This window comes from Arvicanthis niloticus, chromosome 8, assembly GCF_011762505.2.
Source record: "Arvicanthis niloticus isolate mArvNil1 chromosome 8, mArvNil1.pat.X, whole genome shotgun sequence".
Classification (NCBI taxonomy): domain Eukaryota; kingdom Metazoa; phylum Chordata; class Mammalia; order Rodentia; family Muridae; genus Arvicanthis; species Arvicanthis niloticus.
The window spans coordinates 47,323,510-47,342,168 of record NC_047665.1 but is presented as its reverse complement, the minus strand read 5'-3'; the positions used below and the strand labels follow the sequence as shown (position 1 = coordinate 47,342,168).

Here is an 18,659-nt window from a genome sequence, read left to right as displayed (position 1 = left end):
TTTTGTATAACTCCATTTTATATTGACTACAGTAAATATTACTGTAAAGAGAAAGATGCATTTAATTAGATCCTTTAAGAACTGATTACTGAATGCTACCCCAAGCTCTGAGGGCTTAGGATGGACTGCTGTTCTCTCTATACCTGGCTAATTCAGGGAACAAGACCCTATAGAAATAACTCTTATAGCCCTCATTGTGAGTCTGGCCTGGCATGATTTTCCTGCAAGGCTGTTTTCCTTGTTATATCTCTCAGTCACTTCAGCCTACACTTATTTTGTAAATCTCAAGTCCAGGGGGCATTTAACCTGGTGTTAATCCTTGTGAATACTTGCTTATACTGTATGATTTTGAATTCATATGGGTGAATATTGAAGTTCTGAGACACTATAAACTACTCTGTGTCTTAATTATACCAGCACTAAAGATTTCTAAATGGTGAGCACAGAAGCTGGATAATTCAGTCTCGGATTTTGAAATCACAATGCAATATTTAGGTTCAACCTAGGTCTACTTCCCTAATTCTTTTCCTTGCTATTCTCAAAATCAGTTTGCATCCCCTGAGCTAATGCCATCTGGTGTGAAGAGTTAAAAAGATAAGTGTGGGCAGAAGTGACCCAGAGATGCAACTCGGGAAAGCAGCCTTGCAGGAAAATCAAGCCAGGCCAGATTCATGTGCGTTGTGAGTCATTGCCTATATGTGTTGAGTTTAAGTTACTAACCTAAGTCTTCTTTTGATTTCATTAGATTTTAACCTGCCATTGTCGTCTGATATAATCCTGACCAAAGAAAAGAACTCAAGTTTGCAAAAATCAACTCAGGGAAAATTATATTTAGAAGGAAGTGCTCCATCTGGTCAGGTTTCTGCAAAAGTAAACCTTCGAAAAATCAGGCGACAGCGTAAAAGTACCCATCGCTATTCTGTAAGAGATGCAAGAAAGACACAGCTCTCCACCTCTGACTCTGAAGGCAACTCAGATGAGAAAAGTACAGTTGTGAGTAAACACAGGAGGTTCCACGCGCTGCCACGGTTCCTGACACAGTCTCCTAAGGAAGACCACCTCGTAGCCAAACTTGACCCCTCTGCAACCAAAGAACAGGTCCTTTCTGACACCATGTCTTTGGAAAACTCCAGAGAAGTCATTATGAGACAGGATTCAAATGGTGACATATTAAGTGAGCCAGCTGCCTTGTCTATTCTCAGTAACATGAATAACTCTCCTTTTGACTTATGTCATGTTTTGTTATCTTTATTGGAAAAGGTTTGTAAGTTTGACATTGCTTTGAATCATAATTCTTCCCTAGCACTCAGTGTAGTACCCACACTGACTGAGTTCCTAGCAGGCTTTGGAGACTGCTGTAGCCATAGTGACACTTTGGAGAGACAACTGGTTTCTGCAGGTTGGACAGAAGAGGCGGTAGCTTTGGTTCAACGGATGCTCTTTCGAACTGTGCTGCATCTTATGTCAGTAGACGTTAGCACTGCAGAGGCGATGCCAGAAAGTCTTAGGAAAAATCTGACTGAATTGCTTAGGGCAGCTTTAAAAATTAGAGCTTGCTTAGAAAAGCAGCCTGACCCTTTCTCACCAAGACAAAAGAAAACACTACAAGAGGTCCAGGAAGGCTTTGTATTTTCCAAGTATCGTCATAGAGCCCTTCTTCTACCTGAGCTTCTGGAAGGAGTTCTACAGCTCCTCATCTCTTGTCTTCAGAGTGCAGCTTCAAATCCCTTTTACTTCAGTCAAGCCATGGATTTAGTTCAAGAATTTATCCAGCACCAAGGATTTAATCTCTTTGAAACATCGGTTCTTCAGATGGAATGGCTGCTTTCAAGGGATGACGTTCCTTCAGAGGCTGCAGAACATCTGAAAGCCCTGATAAACAGTGTAATAAAAATAATGAGTACTGTCAAAAAAGTGAAATCAGAGCAACTTCATCATTCCATGTGCACAAGGAAAAGGCACCGGCGTTGTGAGTATTCCCACTTCATGCAGCACCACCGAGATCTCTCAGGTCTCCTGGTTTCAGCTTTTAAAAATCAGCTTTCTAAAAGCCCCTTTGAAGAGACGGCAGAGGGAGATGTGCAGTACCCAGAGCGGTGCTGCTGCATCGCAGTGTGCGCCCACCAGTGCTTGCGCTTGCTACAGCAGGTCTCCCTGGGCACCACGTGTATCCAGATCCTATCAGGTGTACACAATGTTGGGATCTGTTGTTGTATGGATCCTAAGTCTGTGATTGTCCCTTTACTCCATGCTTTTAAATTGCCAGCACTGAAGATTTTTCAGCAGCATATACTGAATGTCCTTAGCAAACTTCTTTTGGATCAGTTAGGAGGAGCAGAGATATCACAGAAAATTAAAAAAGCAGCTTGCAACATCTGTACTGTGGACTCTGACCAACTGGCTAAGTTAGGAGAGACACTGCAAGGCACCTTGCGTGGTACTGGTCCTTCCTGTGGCTTGCCCAGTCCTTCTTACAGATTTCAAGGGATCCTGCCAAGCAGCGGGTCTGAAGACTTGTTGTGGAAATGGGATGCATTAGAGGCTTATCAGAACTTTGTCTTTCAGGAAGACAGATTACATAACATTCAGATTGCAAATCACATATGCAACTTAATCCAGAAAGGCAATGTAGTTGTTCAGTGGAAATTATACAATTATATCTTTAATCCTGTGCTCCAAAGAGGAGTTGAATTAGTGCATCATTGTCAACAGCAAAGCATTACTTCAGCTCAGACTCACATGTGTAGCCAACTGAAACAATATTTGCCTCAGGAAGTGCTTCAGATATATTTAAAAACTCTGCCTATCCTACTTAAATCCAGGTTCGTATGTGTGCATATGTTTTACAGCTGAATGAAGGCTTTTGAACATGGGAAAAAAGCATGTGTATCTGAATTTCTAACCTCCAGGGCCTCACCCATAGTATAGTCATAGTAACTGTATTGCTATCAAGGACTTTAATTTGTCAACAAAGAAAGCACCTATCCCATGTCATTTTTTTAATTGGATATTTTATTTATTTACATTTCAAATGTTATCCCCTTTTCCTGGTTTCCCCTCCACAAACCCCTTATCCCATCCCCCTCCATGTCATTTTTTTAAACATTTTTTAATTTACTTTTCTGGGGGGGGGTAGTTAGAGGAGATAAGCTAGAGGCATTGAGTTTTTTAACTTCTCAGTGGGGGGGGGAATAAATTTTTGGTTATATTTCTGAAGGAAAGAAATGTGTGAGACAGATATTTAAGAAAAAAAGCCAGTTCAAATGAATTGTTTTGTATTTACAGTGTAGATAGTATATTATAACCCATAAAACATTTATAAAGATCATGTTAGAACAGGAAAAAAGCTTGTGTTTTTTTTATGAGTAACACATAAAGCTTAAAGTAGTATTTGTGTATTTATGACCATGTAAAATTTGCACATACATGAAATATTTAGTTCCTGAGTCAGTGACATTAAGGAGATAATTTCTTTTTTTAAAAAAATTTTTTATTAGGTATTATATTTACATTTCAGATTTTATCCCCTTACCTCACTTCCTCCCACTACCCAGAAACCTCCTATCCCATCCCCCCCCTCATGCTTCTATGAGGCTGTGCCCCCACCTACCCCCCCGCCTCCACCTCCCCCCTCCCCCCCTCATCTTCCCCCCCCCCCCGTGTTTGTTTTTCATGGGACCAAGAATCTTCTCTCCCACCTATGCCCGACAAGGCCATCCTCCCCTACATATACAGCTGGAGTCATGGGTCCCTCCCTATGTGCTCCTAGGCTGGTGGTTTAGACCCTGGGGAGCTCTGGTTGGTTGGTATTGTTGCTTTCCTCATGGGGTCATAAACCCTTTCTGCTCCTTCAGTCTTCTCTCTAACTTAAGGAGATAATTTCTTAAATGCCATAGTTACATTTATTACTCAGACAAAGTAGAAAATACAGATAAGCAAAAAGAAAGTATTTTATCAATGAATTTTCCAAAGTTTGTGATTGTTAGTTTTGGGGAAGTTAAGATTGTTAAGTTGGGAAGTCCTGAGCAGAGTGTTAGAAAACCAAGGCAGCAAGTGAAGGAAATGTATGCCTGCCCTTCTGCTATTAAGTATGATATTTAGAATTTCTACAAAATTTATTATTTGAAGACAAAATTCCTTCTTGAGTTGCTTCTTTTAATGTGAGCTATATATAAATATTTCTTTTCAAATACTTTCAGAGCTATATATGAGCATGTAAGTGCTATGAGAAAGTAACTTGAGATTTTGATCAGTGTCTTAGAACTACTCAAATAATGAATCAGAGTAGGTAGTGTTTAGTATATATACCACACACAGCAATGGCATGTTTACATAGCATATGTACCTATTTATAAATGTTTCACTATGTTGTCTAAAAAATCTTTTTTTCCTGTCTCTTACAGGGTAATAAGAGATTTGTTTTTAAGTTGTAATGGAGTAAACCAAATAATTGAATTAAATTACTTAGATGGGATTCGAAGTCATTCCCTGAAAGCATTTGAAACTCTGATTGTCAGCCTAGGGGAACAACAGAAAGATGCCTCCGATCCAGGTGTCAATGGGTTAGACATCCAGCAGGAGTTGCCATCCTTAAGTGTGGGTCCTTCTCTCCATAAGCAGCAAGCTTCCTCAGATTCTCCTTGCAGTCTTAGGAAGTTTTATGCCAGCCTCAGAGAGGCTGATCCAAAAAAACGAAAGACCAGTCACCAGGATGTTCACATAAACACAATAAACCTCTTCCTCTGTGTGGCTTTTCTATGTGTCAGTAAAGAAGCAGACTCTGATAGGGAGTCTGCCAATGAGTCAGAAGATACTTCTGGCTATGACAGTACTGCCAGTGAGCCATTAAGTCACATGCTGCCATGTCTGTCTCTTGAGAATGTTGTCTTACCTTCCCCTGAATGTTTGCACCGCACAGCAGACATTTGGTCCATGTGTCGTTGGATCTACATGTTGAACTCAGTCTTCCAGAAACAATTTCACAGGCTTGGTGGTTTCCAAGTGTGCCATGAATTAATATTTATGATAATCCAAAAACTATTCAGAAGTCATACAGAGGATCAAGGAAGAAGGCTGGGAGAAATGAGTGTAAGTGAAAACCAAGAGTTAATCAGAATATCTCAACCTGAGATGACATTGAAGGGAGATGTATCGTCTGCAACAGCACCAGAACTGGGATTTCTGGAGAAGAGTGCTGATAGCATGAGTGAATTAGAATCACAGCATATGCACCCCACAAGTGCAGGGCAGATTTTGGCTACTGAATCTGTTCCTGGGGAAGCAAAGGCATTTATGAATCAAGAAAGTGAGACTTCTCTCCAGAGCATTCGACTTTTGGAGTCTCTTCTGGCCATTTGTCTTCATAGCGCCAGAGCCAGTCAACAGAAGATGGAATTGGAGCTACCTTCTCAGGTGATACTTTGTACTTAGTTCATCTTATGTAACATATATGTGTATTATATGTATTACATATACATATAATAATATATAATATACATGTTATAACAACATTGTCAATTTATTTTGCCACATATTTTAATTTATTTTCAAGTATTATATATAAAACTGAAACTCATAATGACAGTTTTATGTATATAGTGTATTTATATCAATTCACTCTCTTTGCTTTCTCTTTCTTCCCATCCACTCATCCCCTCCCTCATCCCAGCTAGTTCCCTTTCTATTTTCATATTTGTTGTTGTTGTTTGGGGTGTGTGTGTAAAACCCACTACATTTTATTAGGATTTCTTGTAAAATCCTGGATGAGGAATTATTTACCAGAGCAAGAGTTCCTTGCCAGTGGTTAGATCACAGGAGAAAATGTCTTTCCCGTCCCTGTAACCATTAACTCCTTTTAGATTCTGAGAAGGCTGGGCCTCAGGAGCTGTTAAATCCACAAGGAGGTGAGGGGCTGCATGGCCCTCCCCTCCCATTTGCCACAAACTTTGATTTTAGAAAGCCCTTTTGTACTTAGCAGAATACCAGGCATGGAGGACACAAAGGGACGGACACACAGGTCCCTTGAGAGTACTCAAGATGCTTACTGCTTAATTTTCTGCAAAAGCCCCCTTAGGATAGTTGGTGAATTCAGTGTTGAGTGAGTATTTCAGGTTATTTTGTTTTAGAGTTTAGAGGTTCGCAATCTTGCTGTTACTGTTGGGTACTTTGCCCATATTTTCTCATCTTTGTTTATGGCTTTGTTGTGGTTATCATCTGGTCTGTACCTATTTGTTTTACATTTTAAACTTGGAATTCCTTAAAAGAAAAGTAAGTTTTTTTTTTGTTTGTTTTGTTTTGTTTTTGTTTTTTGTTCTTTGTTTTTTATCCACTGTTAGGCAAGCATAATAGCTTCATTCAGAGGGCAGAACTGAAGGCAAAAGAAAGTTCATTAGAACTGCTGCTTAGAATCTTAGAGAATCTTTAAGAATAAGGAATTTGTAAACTCTAGAGAAGCTTAAAAGAATGACTTTGTAAATATTTTAAGATTTATTTACTTTTTATTTTAATATATGAAATTTTGCCTGGATATATGTCTGTACACTATGTGTGCAAAGTACCTGGGGAGGTCAGAAGAGAGGGCATTGGATTCCGTGGAACTGGAGTTACAGACAGTTGTGTTCTGCCATACAGGTGTTGGGAATGGAACTAGGGTTCTCTGCAAGGACTCTTGACCACTGAGACATCTCCCCAGCCTCCAAAAAGTGGATTTTTTTTCAAGGCAGGGTTTCTCTGTGTAGTGCTGGCTGTTCTGGAACATGCTCTGTAGACCAGGCTGGCCTGAACTCAGAGATCCACCTGCCTCTGCCTCCTATGTGCTAGGATTAAAAGGCTTGCATTACCACCACCTGGCTAAGAGTGGATTTTTTATAATCAAAACCCAATATATTTATAAATAACAATTAAACAAAATTTTAACAGTACATTATTTGGATAAAAACTCAATTTTTTTGCAGTCAGTTTACCTTCATATCAATTACAAATAAATGGATTTTTTCCTGCTTGTTGCAATCCTTTCTGTCACTTTTTAAAAGTATGTTATTGATATTCTTAGTCTTTCATTTTACCTTAGAGCTTGTCTGTGGAAAATATATTGTGTGAACTGAAGGAACACCTTTCCCAGTCAAAGGTGGCAGAAACCGAACTAGCAAAGCCTTTATTTGATGCTCTGCTTCGAGTAGCCTTGGGGAATCATTCAGCAGATTTGGATCCTGGTGATACTGTGACTGAAAAGGTATGAATCCATGTGTTGTGTTCTTAGGGACGATTAGCAGAAACTGGAGCATGTGGGGTGGGACCAGGGCATTGATTTAAATCATAGGAACATGAATTTTGATCAGATGAGTTCCTTGGTTGATTCATTTCTTCATAATCTGGAAGGGATTTCATCGATTGTCCTGCTTCAAAGAAAAGCAGTTGCCAGGCAGTGGTGGCGCACGCCTTTAATCCCAGCACTTGGGAGGCAGAGGCAGGCAGATTTCTGAGTTCAAGGCCAGCCTGGTCTACAAATTGAGTTCCAGGACAGCCAGGGCTACACAGAGAAACCCTGTCTCGAAAAAAACAAAAAAACAAAACAAGAAAAAAAAAAAAAAAAAAAAAAAAAAAAAGAAAAGCAGTTAATCTAACCTGGAAATTTTTTGATAATTGTTCCCAATAAGACAAGATATAGTAAGGTTTGATAATCTTACTGATAATCTTTTCTTTTCCTAAAAAATTTCAGTTTATAAAATTTCAAATCTGAACAGAAACAATATGTCATTCCCACCCCATGCCAGCCCTCTATAGTTGACTCCTCAGTATCAACATTCTCCTTTCCTCTCTCCCTTCCATATGCTTTTCTTTACTGAAGTATTTTTTTTTAAATGAAATCCTGGTTGGTAGCAGCTGATAATCTATTAAATGATGTCTCAGGAATAGTGATATTTAGGTATCTTGTCTGTCCTGTATTGGTACAGCTAATATTTCCAGAACTCTCTACTGACTTTAATTTTAAATTGCTCAACAAAAATGACTAACACTCATATAGAAGGTAGCATTAGGGAATTTTGAGTTATGTTAACATTTGTTTCTAAAGTAACTATTTTTAATTTATTTCCCCTGAAACTCATTTACCTGAAACTTAAAAAGTTTCCCTAAAATCTTTTCTGTTAGGCTTCTTTTACTTTGGATTAACTATTGTTAGTTTTTTCTTTACATAACCTCCTTTTTAAACTTTTGGTCTAGTAATATATTTGGTACTTGATTATATTTTGCCATAATGGTCTGTTATTATTTCTCATGACTTTAAATCTTATTGAAATATTTTTTCTATTTGTTGTTGAATCAAATGACAGACTATCACAAATTTAATCATCTACTTTATATTACCTTTTATTGCTATTGCAGTGATAAAGTATTCTGAGCTTTTTAAAACTCAAATATATTCTAAGGCAAATATGTCAGTAACATTTTTATAAGGAAATAAAAGATATTGCTACAAAAATTAGACAGAAAGTTGATGCTGCAACTCTGATTTCTGATATGCTTATATATAGACAATTCTGAAATTTTTATTTCATTGGAAAATTGTTATAGCTTTTTCAGTTATCTAGTTTATGAAGCATTTAATTTAAAAATGATTTTGGGGAAATGTTCCTATCAACAATATATGAAGATAATATATATTATTAGGCTTAATTTCTATATAATATGATACTGCCTGGTTATGATTTTCAGTCATTCTTTGTTATGTACCTAGAATGAAAGTTCCTGAGTAGATTTAATTTTCAGAGAAACCAAAGTGACCATTGTCTTTTTCTGCTACAGCCTTTTGATCTGAGTTATCTGAAAGAGTCTGGGAAATTTTGCTTAGTCTTGTTTATATTTTTTACTGAGTACTGATTTTTTTCTTTTGAATAAAATATTGAGACTGTCCTTAAAGTAACTTTTGAGTGATAAGTATTCTGTTAACTGAGACCAAGAGTCAGTGCTGCAATGTTGACTTTGAATTACACTGGTCTTACAGAGTCATCCCCCTGAGGAAGAATTGTTGTCCCAGCCTGGAGATTTTTCAGAAGAAACTGAGGATTCTCAGTGTTGTAGTTTGAAACTTCTGGGCGAGGAAGAAGGTTATGAAGCGGATAGTGAAAGCAATCCCGAGGATGGTGACACCCAAGATGATGGTAAGATGACTCTGATGCTTGTGATTGGATGGCCAGTCAAACTGTAAATTAACAAAATGGTTCATCCTGCCCGTACATTGTAGCCTGTTTCAAAAAGGCAATGCATTATCATTTTGTTTTGTCATCACACACACAAAAAAGTCTGCAAATGGAATGTGTAATTTCAACAGTGAGCTCAAGGCTAGGAAGATAGCAGCAGAGTAAAGCCCTGGTATGACTGATCCTCACGCTGTAAGAACAAACAAAACCAAACAAAACACCTTGTCTACAACAAGTAGATGTCCAAGAGTAAGGATGAAGGAGAAACTTTTTTTTTTTTTTTTTTTTTTTTATATGCAAGCAAGAAAGGAGATACCCAGAAGTAGATACTACAAGGAAAAGCAGGTGATGTGCCTACTAGTCATTGGGCAGGGAAACTCTTTCTGAAGAGGTGATATGTACATTGGAATCTCATTGTCAGTGACATCCCATGGGTGATACAGCAGGTTCCTTTGTTGTTTTCTGTAACCTAGGCAGTTCTTAGGATGGATGGAATTGTGTTGCTTGTGATCCTTTGTGCTGGCTACGCAGGTTGGATAGAATGAAAATGATGGTCTACTGCTTGTTTTATGTCAACTTGACAGAAGCTGTCATTTGGGAAGAGGTAACCTCAACTGAGGAAATGCCTCCATCAGACTGGCCCGTGGGCAAACCTGTGGTGCCTTTTCTTATTTAGTGATGTGGGTGCGAGGGTCAGATCATTGTGGGTGCCGCTCTTGCACAGGTAGTCCTGGCATATATAAGAAAATAATTCTATAGAAATTATGGGGAGCAAGCCAGTAAGCAGCACTCCTCAGTGACTTCTGCTTCAGTTCCTGCTTTTTGGTTCCTGTCTTTGAGTTCTGGCCTTGACTTCCTCCTCAGTGATGGTACATGACCTGAGAATTAGATGAAATAAATCCTTTCCTTCCCAAGTTGCTTTTTATAGTTGTATTTTATTACAGTAATAGAAACCCTAACTCAGATTATTTGAGCCACAAGATTTTTGTGAAGGCTCTATCTTTTCAGATACTGGCCTTTGGACTTTGTCAGCATCGTTAGTTAAGGTTACAGTAGTTTATTCTTGCTAGAGCTTGATTTTCTCTTTTGTGTGGCGGGAATGGGAATAAACTCTGATTTTAGAGTTGAAAGATGCCAATGCTTTTTGAAAAAGAAATATTGGTTTAATGGTAGTTTTATCATAACCTAGTATAATCAACAAAAGGAAGATTTCCTTTGTGTGCTTTGTTTTTGTCTGTTTTGTTTTATTTTGTTTCTGAGACAACATCTCACCATGTAGGTCTGAAACTCACTATGTAGACCAAGCTGGCCTCTAACTCACAGAGATCCAGCTATTCTGCCTCCCCAGTGCTGGGACTAGAAGCATGTACCACTCTGCCAGGCGTTTCATCTTACTTTTTAAGCTTTAGTTTATTTATTATTATTTTTGTGTGAGTATACATGATATGCGTGACAAACACATTGTGCCATGGTGAATGTTTGGTCAAAGGACAACTTCGTGGAGTCAGTTCTCTCCTTCCACCTAGACATGGGTTCCAGGGTCCAAGAGTCATTCTCTACTGAACCTAGGGCTTGCTGATTCTGTTAAGCTGGCTGGCCAGTGAGCTCCAAGGAGTCACTTGTCCTAGGCCTGGTGTTACTGATTCTTGGTACAGAGCCCAGCTTTTTGTATGAAAAAAAGACAGTTATAAAGCAGACAATGTTTAGACTTCAACAAATCAAGTCTACTATCACCACAGAAATAGGGACAGATAAACTTCTTTCTAATTTAGATATTTTGGGGTAAGAAAGTTTGAGATAAAATTTTCCAGTTGCATCAAAAGAATGTGTTAAATTTGTATCACATGTTTATGAAAATTTCTGTTGGTAGTTTTTGTGGTTACATTGAAGAGCAGAATTACTTCCAAAATTAAACTATCCACAAGACTTCATTGTTGAAGTAATGTTGCAAGGAAAGGCTTTGTGAACATCTTCATAGAAATAGGACTGTTTTCCTTGAATGTTCTAAGTGATGAGTTAGGGTTGAAATATTCATATTGGGAAATAAAAACATTCTTTTTCTTTTCTATTTCAGGAGTAGAATTAAAACCTGAAGCAGAAGGTTTCAGTGCATCTATTGTTTCAAACAACTTACTTGAAAACCTCACTCACGGGGAAATAATATACCCTGAGATTTGCATGCTGGGATTAAATTTGCTTTCTGCTAGCAAAGCTAAACTTGATGTGCTCGCTCATGTGTTTGAGAGCTTCCTGAAGATTGCCAGGCAGAAGGAAAGGAACATTTTTCTGCTCATGCAACAGGTAAAGGATGTACTAAGTTGAATCAGTACTTATCACACTCATGCTCCAGTTATTCATCTTCTTATGTTTAACCCGACTTTGTATGAAAATTATTTGATATGATTACTTATCTTTTGTTATATCGTCAGTGTGTTTCACTTTCCAGTGTTTTCTAAGTTATCTAATCCTATGTTTCTCGAAAAAGTAGCATAAAATTAATATTTTCATTAGCTAACCAGTAATGTATCCTGAGAGCAAATCTCTCTGTCTCTGTCTCTGTCTCTGTCTCTGTCTCTGTCTCTCTCTCTCTCTCTCTCTCTCACACACACACACACACGTGCACGTGTGCACACATAGGCTCTTATGAAATAATTTATTATGATATTGCAGTTATGCTTATGAAGTCAAATGTTTTAATTTTTTATGTTTCACTCTTTAATCTTCAGGGAACTGTGAAAATCCTTCTAGGAGGGTTCTTGAATATTTTAACACAAACTAACTCTGATTTCCAAGGTGAGTTAAACTGGGTTTAAGGAAATAACTTTGTAATTATTGTGCTGTTGTGTGAAGAATTAATGATTGTGTCTTCCACTAACACACTGCTCCATGGTTTCCAAATTGTTTTTATGTGTATCATCCTATTTGTTTCTCATGCTCACGTAGTAAATATATTGAGTAGAGGGGCAAAATGTTGACTCCAAGGCCTACAATAAGTTGTTCAGTAGCTTTGTGAGGTCAGTAACCTGCTATAAACACTATACTAGTGCTTTATCTGGTGTTGTCGCCTCTTATTAGTTCTTTCTCAGGCATTTGAGAAGTTTGTGATGAAAGTAAATGCGATTTCTGCCCACAGTAGATCTAAATTATAGCTGAGGGTTAAGACTAGTATATGTGAAATGTTAATTTGGATTTGTGTGATGCTTCCTTCTTCCAAGTTAATTTCAAGGTACACATTTTTGTCAGGAATACCCAATATTAGTGTTAAGTCCTCTAGAGGACAAGATATCAAAGGCTTTGTGGTGGCTATGTTTTATTATTAGGGATGTTAATTTTAATCATTTCAGGCAAAGATGGTCTACAGGGTTTTCTCTATTATAATTTGCAAGTATCTTATGGATGGCAACTTGAAAGTATGTAAATACCACTTTTCTCATATGTTATCCCACAGTTTTTAACATCTCTTGATGATCATGCATGGAAAGGGTAGTACTGTAGTATTTGCTAAGCAGTGAATTTCTGGCATTCTTTGTACATTTATGAATTGGGATTATACTATAAGGAAAAGGTTCATTTACTTTCTTAATTCATGAGTATATTGTACCTATGTTACACTGTTTTATACCAGTTTTTTCATTACAAACATAGCATTGGCATGACATGTTAAAGTTCATAAACCTCTGTTAGCTCATTATTACTATCTCACACCCATAACATATTCAGTTTTTCCTAAGGCATTACCTAATATACTTTTCTTGTTTCCTAAAGAGCCCTTCTTTTCCAGGACACATTACAATTAATTGCCATATTTCTTTGCTTTTGTTGCTATGCCTTTTGTGTCAAACCTAGGGAAGACTGATCTATGATCGCAAAGATTTATTATTTCTAAAAACTATTTTCTTCTTTCCATATTTTTTGCTCTTTGTTTCCTTGCATATGAGTTATAATATTGGGCTTTGAATCCTACCATGTATCTTATTTCATGTACTTCTTTTGTTCTACATTCAGGGAGACTTCAAAAGTTCTATTCCATTGGGGTTGGAGAGAAAGCTCAGTGGTTAAGAGCACTCACTTTTTTTCTGAATGTCTTGAGTTCAATTTCCAGCAACCACATGGCAGCTCATAACTGTCTGATGTCATCTTTTAGTATGCAGGTGTACATGCGTACAAAATACCCATATACGTATAATAAATAAATATGCTTGTCAAAAAATTAAAAGCAATTATATCCCAACATTTTGTTCATTTTTAAAATTATGGCAGCTGCCCAATGTCTTAGTTCCTTTTCTGTTGCTGTGATGAAACACCATGACCAAGGCAATTTATAGAAGAAAGCATTTAACAGGCTTACAGTTTCTAAGGGTGAAACCATGGCTATCATGATAGGGAACCTGGCAGTAGGCAGGCAGGGATGGCCCTGGAGCAGTAGCCAAGAGCTTACATGTGGTCCATAAGCAAGAGGTAAGGGAAAGAGAGAGAGAGATGACTGGGAAAGGTATGGGATATTGAAATCTCAAAGCCCACCCCCAGTGACATGCCTCTTCCAACAGACCACACCTCCTAATCTTTCTCAAACAGTTCCACCTAACATATGACCTTACCAGGGCCATTCTCACTGAAACCACCACACCTACTTTATAGTTGTAGGTCCTTTTGCTTGATTATTTTCTGTTTTTTATTGGATATTTTATTTACATTTCAGATGTTATCCCCTTACCCCATTTCCCCCCTACCTAGGAACCCCCTATCCCATCCCCCCTCCTCCTGCTTCTATGAGGATGTGCCCCCACGCCCCCAATCCCACCTCCCCACCCTTGAATTCCCCCACACTGGGCATCCAGCCTTCATGGGACCAAGGAGCTTCTCTTCCACTTATGCCTGACAAGGCCATTATTATTATTTGTGTGTGTCCATTTGCACATTCACACTGAAATCTGTCAATTTTGAACTTTAAAAAAAATCTAAGCACATTTTGGTTGTGCTACATTTTTTATTTAAAAACCTTTAAGGGACTTACATTATTTACCTGCAGGGTGAAGTTCATGCCAACTTATGGTTTCCTTGTAAGTCATCCTTTCAGAAATGCTTTCTCTCACACTCTCCTGTCTTCTCATTGCCTTTATGAGACAGGTTACTTAGAAGGGGTTTCTAGTCTTAAACCTCCAATCTTTTAAGATACACCTCAGGTTTTACAGCAGTATTGGTTTTGTTATGTCTGAACGGAGAGAATAATTTATGTTTTCTGTTTTGGAGTGAGGAGCAGTTGAAACATACATGTACAAATATACTTGAAACACTGTAAAATGACCTATAAGTAATACTTATTACTTTAAAGAATTTTTATGAATTAGTATACCATTGCTTTTGTTTTATGCTAAACTCTTTAGTAGATATAAGAAAATGATCAAACAAAACAGCTTGTGATATTTATATAATCTTTGCTATTTTACATCTGTCATTTAATTTCCATGTAAGATATAGTAGTTATAATCTAAACAATTGCTGTTTTATTAGTGTTATTTCATTTGCCTCTCTTGCTATTTCTTCAGCAATTTTTGTGACTACTAACTTGAATATTTATGATCATTCAATATATGATTATAGTTTTTTACTTTTAATGAAATTTGAGTATTATCTTTCTTTAATTTTTTTTCTAATTTTTTTAATTTAGCATGCCAGAGGGTATTGGTGGATCTCTTGGTGTCTTTGATGAGTTCAGGAACGTGTTCAGAAGATGTAACCCTTCTTTTGAGAGTATTTCTGGAGAAATCTCCTTGTACAGTAAATATGCTAGAAATTTTATATTTTCACTAATTCTTTAATGTATTTTCACTAATTTGTAAACTATCAGCTCTTGCTATTGTAATTACTATTTAGCCAGTACCATGTTTTATGTTTGACATATTCAGTTATAGTATCTGTACATACCTTAATCATTTTACTTTGATTTGGACTAACCAGATGCCTTTAGCCCTATGTCAACTCTAACCTTTGTGCTTGAGAAATGCTGTGATTTTAGTTACTAAAGAAAATTTAAGTATGAATCACAACAATCATCCCAGATTGTTCCTTTTTCTAAGGAATCATTATTTGTTATTTAGTTGAGTATTTTATTTCCCATTGCTGTAGCTTAATGGCTCTTAGCAGGGGACCCATTTTTATAATGTAGACTTGACTGGGAAAATCCACAAATTAATCACAAAACATAGAGGCTATGTGAAGCAGGATGAGCAAGAGCTCTGTCCACGTCACTGCCTTTCTCCACCCCCACTTCAGTCTCCAGGCCCCATGGAAGTTCTGTGAAACAGCAGTGTGGGTCATTTGAGAGATTGGCTGTATTTTTATAGATTATTTCATTTTTAGATTAAGTGTGCATTTTAACATTACATCTTTTACCTTTTTGTATTCCATTTAAACAAAAAACTTATGATAAGTAAAATTTTAAAACTTTACTTCAGTTTACCAAAATCAAATGAAAGAAATTTACTTGGCCAGGAAAAAGCATGTGTAATAATAATAATTATTTTTATATAATTATAAAATTATTACTGTTAATTGAATGTGAACATTCAAATTTGTGTAGTTGATCATTGTATAATATCATTTAGGAATCTGGAGAATTTGTAAGGTTGTATTTATCATTTAAAAATATTTGAGTTACGGGACTGGAAAGATGTCTCAGTGGTTAGAGTACTTGCTGCTCAGTTATGCACACCAGAGTTCAGATCCCAGTACTTATGCAGGGCAGCTTACAAACACCTGCAACTGAAGCTCCAAGGGATCTGATCCTATTTTCTGACTTTTCAGGCACCTGTGCAGGCAGACAGGCAGGCACACACTCACATGTGCACACTTTAAAAATAAAAATAAATCTTAAAAATAGTTTTGTGAAAAATACCATAGGAAGTGATAACCTTGGTTTTTAGAAATAATTCCTCACATAATTATTGTTTTTCACTTATACTTCTTAAAAGTTACTCATAGTCAAGGAACAAGCAAGACAATAAACACAAATTGTCAAAGAACAAGAAGGCATTAAACCCAATTACATGAACACTTCCATGACCACTGTTTCTAAGGGCTTGACTATTTGCATCTATTGTGTTGCTAGACCCTCAACTTAGAACTGACCTTAATACATGCATGTAATTAAAATGGTATAAAAGCAAAAAGGAGGAGGGGGATGGGATGGGGGTTCTAGGGAGGGGAAATGGGGAAAGGGGCTGACATCTGTATTGTAAATAAAATATCCAATAAAAAATTTTAAATAGTTACTCATTAATAACATAAATACCAAAATTTAAACCAAATTTATCAAGAGATTGCATAAGAATTAAATCTGTTGTAAATAGGTATATATATCTTTCTTATAACCTGCAGTTTTAGATTGTTATGTATCTGGGTTATAAGATTGTAAGCTTCTACATGTTTTTCTTTTTCTCTAGGAAATTCTTCTCCTTGGTATTCAGAAAATTGTTGAAAGTGATTTTACTATGAGCCCTTCACAGTATCTGACCTTCCCTTTGCTCCATACCCCAAGTTTAAGCAATGGTGTCTCATCACAAAAGCCTCCTGGGATTCTTAACAGTAAAGCCTTAGGCTTATTGAGAAGAGCACGGATTTCCCGGGGCAAGAAAGAGGCTGACAGAGATAGTTTTCCCTATAAACTGCTTTCCTCTTGGCACATAGCCCCAATCCACCTGCCATTGCTGGGGCAGAACTGCTGGCCGCACCTGTCAGAAGGATTTAGTGTTTCTCTGTGGTTTAATGTGGAATATATGCATGAATTCGAGAGTGCTGCAGAAAGAGGAAAGAAAGTAAAGAAAAGAAACAAACCATCAGTTCTAGAAGACGGCAGTTTTGAAGAAGAAGGTATGATGGCAGGGTCTGATCTGTACGCTAAGATTCTTCAAATAGTTGTTTGCCTGAGCTCTAAGTATATATGGCAGTATTTTATTGTATTCTTTGAATTTTCTTCACCTTAAAGGTCCTACTTCACTACTCTATTACCAAAGCCTGAGTTTTCAGACAGCCTTGAAATCTTCATTGTCTCTATACTTTAGATAGGGAAGTGGGGATACTCAATTTCTGCAACAGCTACTTAAGTTAGCAGTCCCATTACTGTGTTAGTATGGCCTTTGATACTAGAAAGGAATAAATAAAACCCTGTAGCCATTTCACTTGAAGTTCTCCTTCTGTGTTATACCAGTGGCCCTTTCTAGTTCCTGTCCTTGATCATTTATATGCAACAGTCCAATGTGAGAACAGAGTTCATCTATGGCTGTATTGAAATTGCATCTTGTTTTTGTTCTCTTTTTTTTAAGCATTCAAAAGCTTCTCAGGACATAGAGCAGCTAGAGGAAATAGTATTAAGAACTGGTTGTGTATTTTTTTTAACCTGTTGAAAATGGTGGCTAATATTTATATAACCTAATAACTGATAATGGTCCCCTTCTTTAAAAGTCTGTGCCTTTGGACATGCACTGTGTATTTTACTACATCTTAGCTTAGTTTAACATAAAGTCACATCATAGTAACAAATAGCTCATTATACATATTCCACCTGCCATTGCTGGGGCAGATAATGGCAACTCAAGATTTAAATAGTAAGATGGCATTGGGAGGGACAACCAGCTACCTCAAAGCCTATAAACATTTCTCTGAGCTGGAGACAAACTACGATTCAGGGTTTTGGCATCACGTAGCACTTTTATTTCAAGGTCATTTACCACCCTAAATAATGACCATTCAAGCACTGCAGTTTTTCTAAGAAGAGTATTAATAATATTATAGATCATGCCTTTCTAACAATTTTATTAGCACAAGGCATTTGTTGATGGCATGTGTTCCCTGGGCCATGGTCAGTTGTGATATAGTGGCTCAATCCAACAAAAGCAGAACCTTGGTATAGAGTGTGGCTGATGACAGTCCTCTAGCAGCCCTACACACAACTGCCCTTAGTTATTGTATTTTAAAGCATTTCATAAGTTTTAAAACACTGTGGGGTTTTTTTGGTGTGTGTGTGTGTGTGTGTGTGTGTGTGTGTGTGTTTGTGTTTTGTTTTAACCCACCATGATCTTTTGAGGTTAACATTTAACCTTGGAAAATACTGTTGTTTGAAACAGGTTTAGGCATTTGGGGTAAATGATCTGTTACAAATAAACCAGCACACATTGTATTCTTTAAAATTTACTTTTCCATACAGTTTTAATGAACTATTTTATCGATGATTCTAACATTTTTCTCACAGAAGGTGACAGACCAGAAGTTACAGAATCCATCAGTCCTGGTGACAGACTCATAGAAGATGGCTGTATTCACTTGATTTCATTGGGATCCAAAGCATTGATGATCCAAGTGTGGGCTGATCCCCACAGTGGCACTTTTATCTTTCGGTATTGGTTATTCTCAACTCTTAGCAAATATATCATGTATTTAAATAATTTATTTAAGAAATTATCAAAT

The 18,659-nt window shown here is 37.2% G+C and overlaps 1 protein-coding gene across 4 annotated transcripts in view; it reads left to right on the top strand.

Annotated features, from left to right (window-relative positions):
- Positions 1-18,659, top strand: part of Lyst (lysosomal trafficking regulator) — a 157,750-nt gene that overhangs the window by 36,622 nt on the left and 102,469 nt on the right. For 3 of the 4 annotated variants that reach the window (XM_034509980.2, XM_076939355.1, XM_076939356.1), the window contains exons 5-13: positions 746-2,822; positions 4,404-5,412; positions 7,070-7,231; positions 9,002-9,158; positions 11,272-11,498; positions 11,924-11,990; positions 14,866-14,975; positions 16,640-17,066; positions 18,445-18,589. In XM_034509980.2, the coding sequence (XP_034365871.1) occupies positions 746-2,822; positions 4,404-5,412; positions 7,070-7,231; positions 9,002-9,158; positions 11,272-11,498; positions 11,924-11,990; positions 14,866-14,975; positions 16,640-17,066; positions 18,445-18,589 (4,381 nt within the window). The remainder of the gene's footprint in view (positions 1-745; positions 2,823-4,403; positions 5,413-7,069; positions 7,232-9,001; positions 9,159-11,271; positions 11,499-11,923; positions 11,991-14,865; positions 14,976-16,639; positions 17,067-18,444; positions 18,590-18,659) is intronic. The other variant, XM_076939358.1, reaches the window with a different exon arrangement.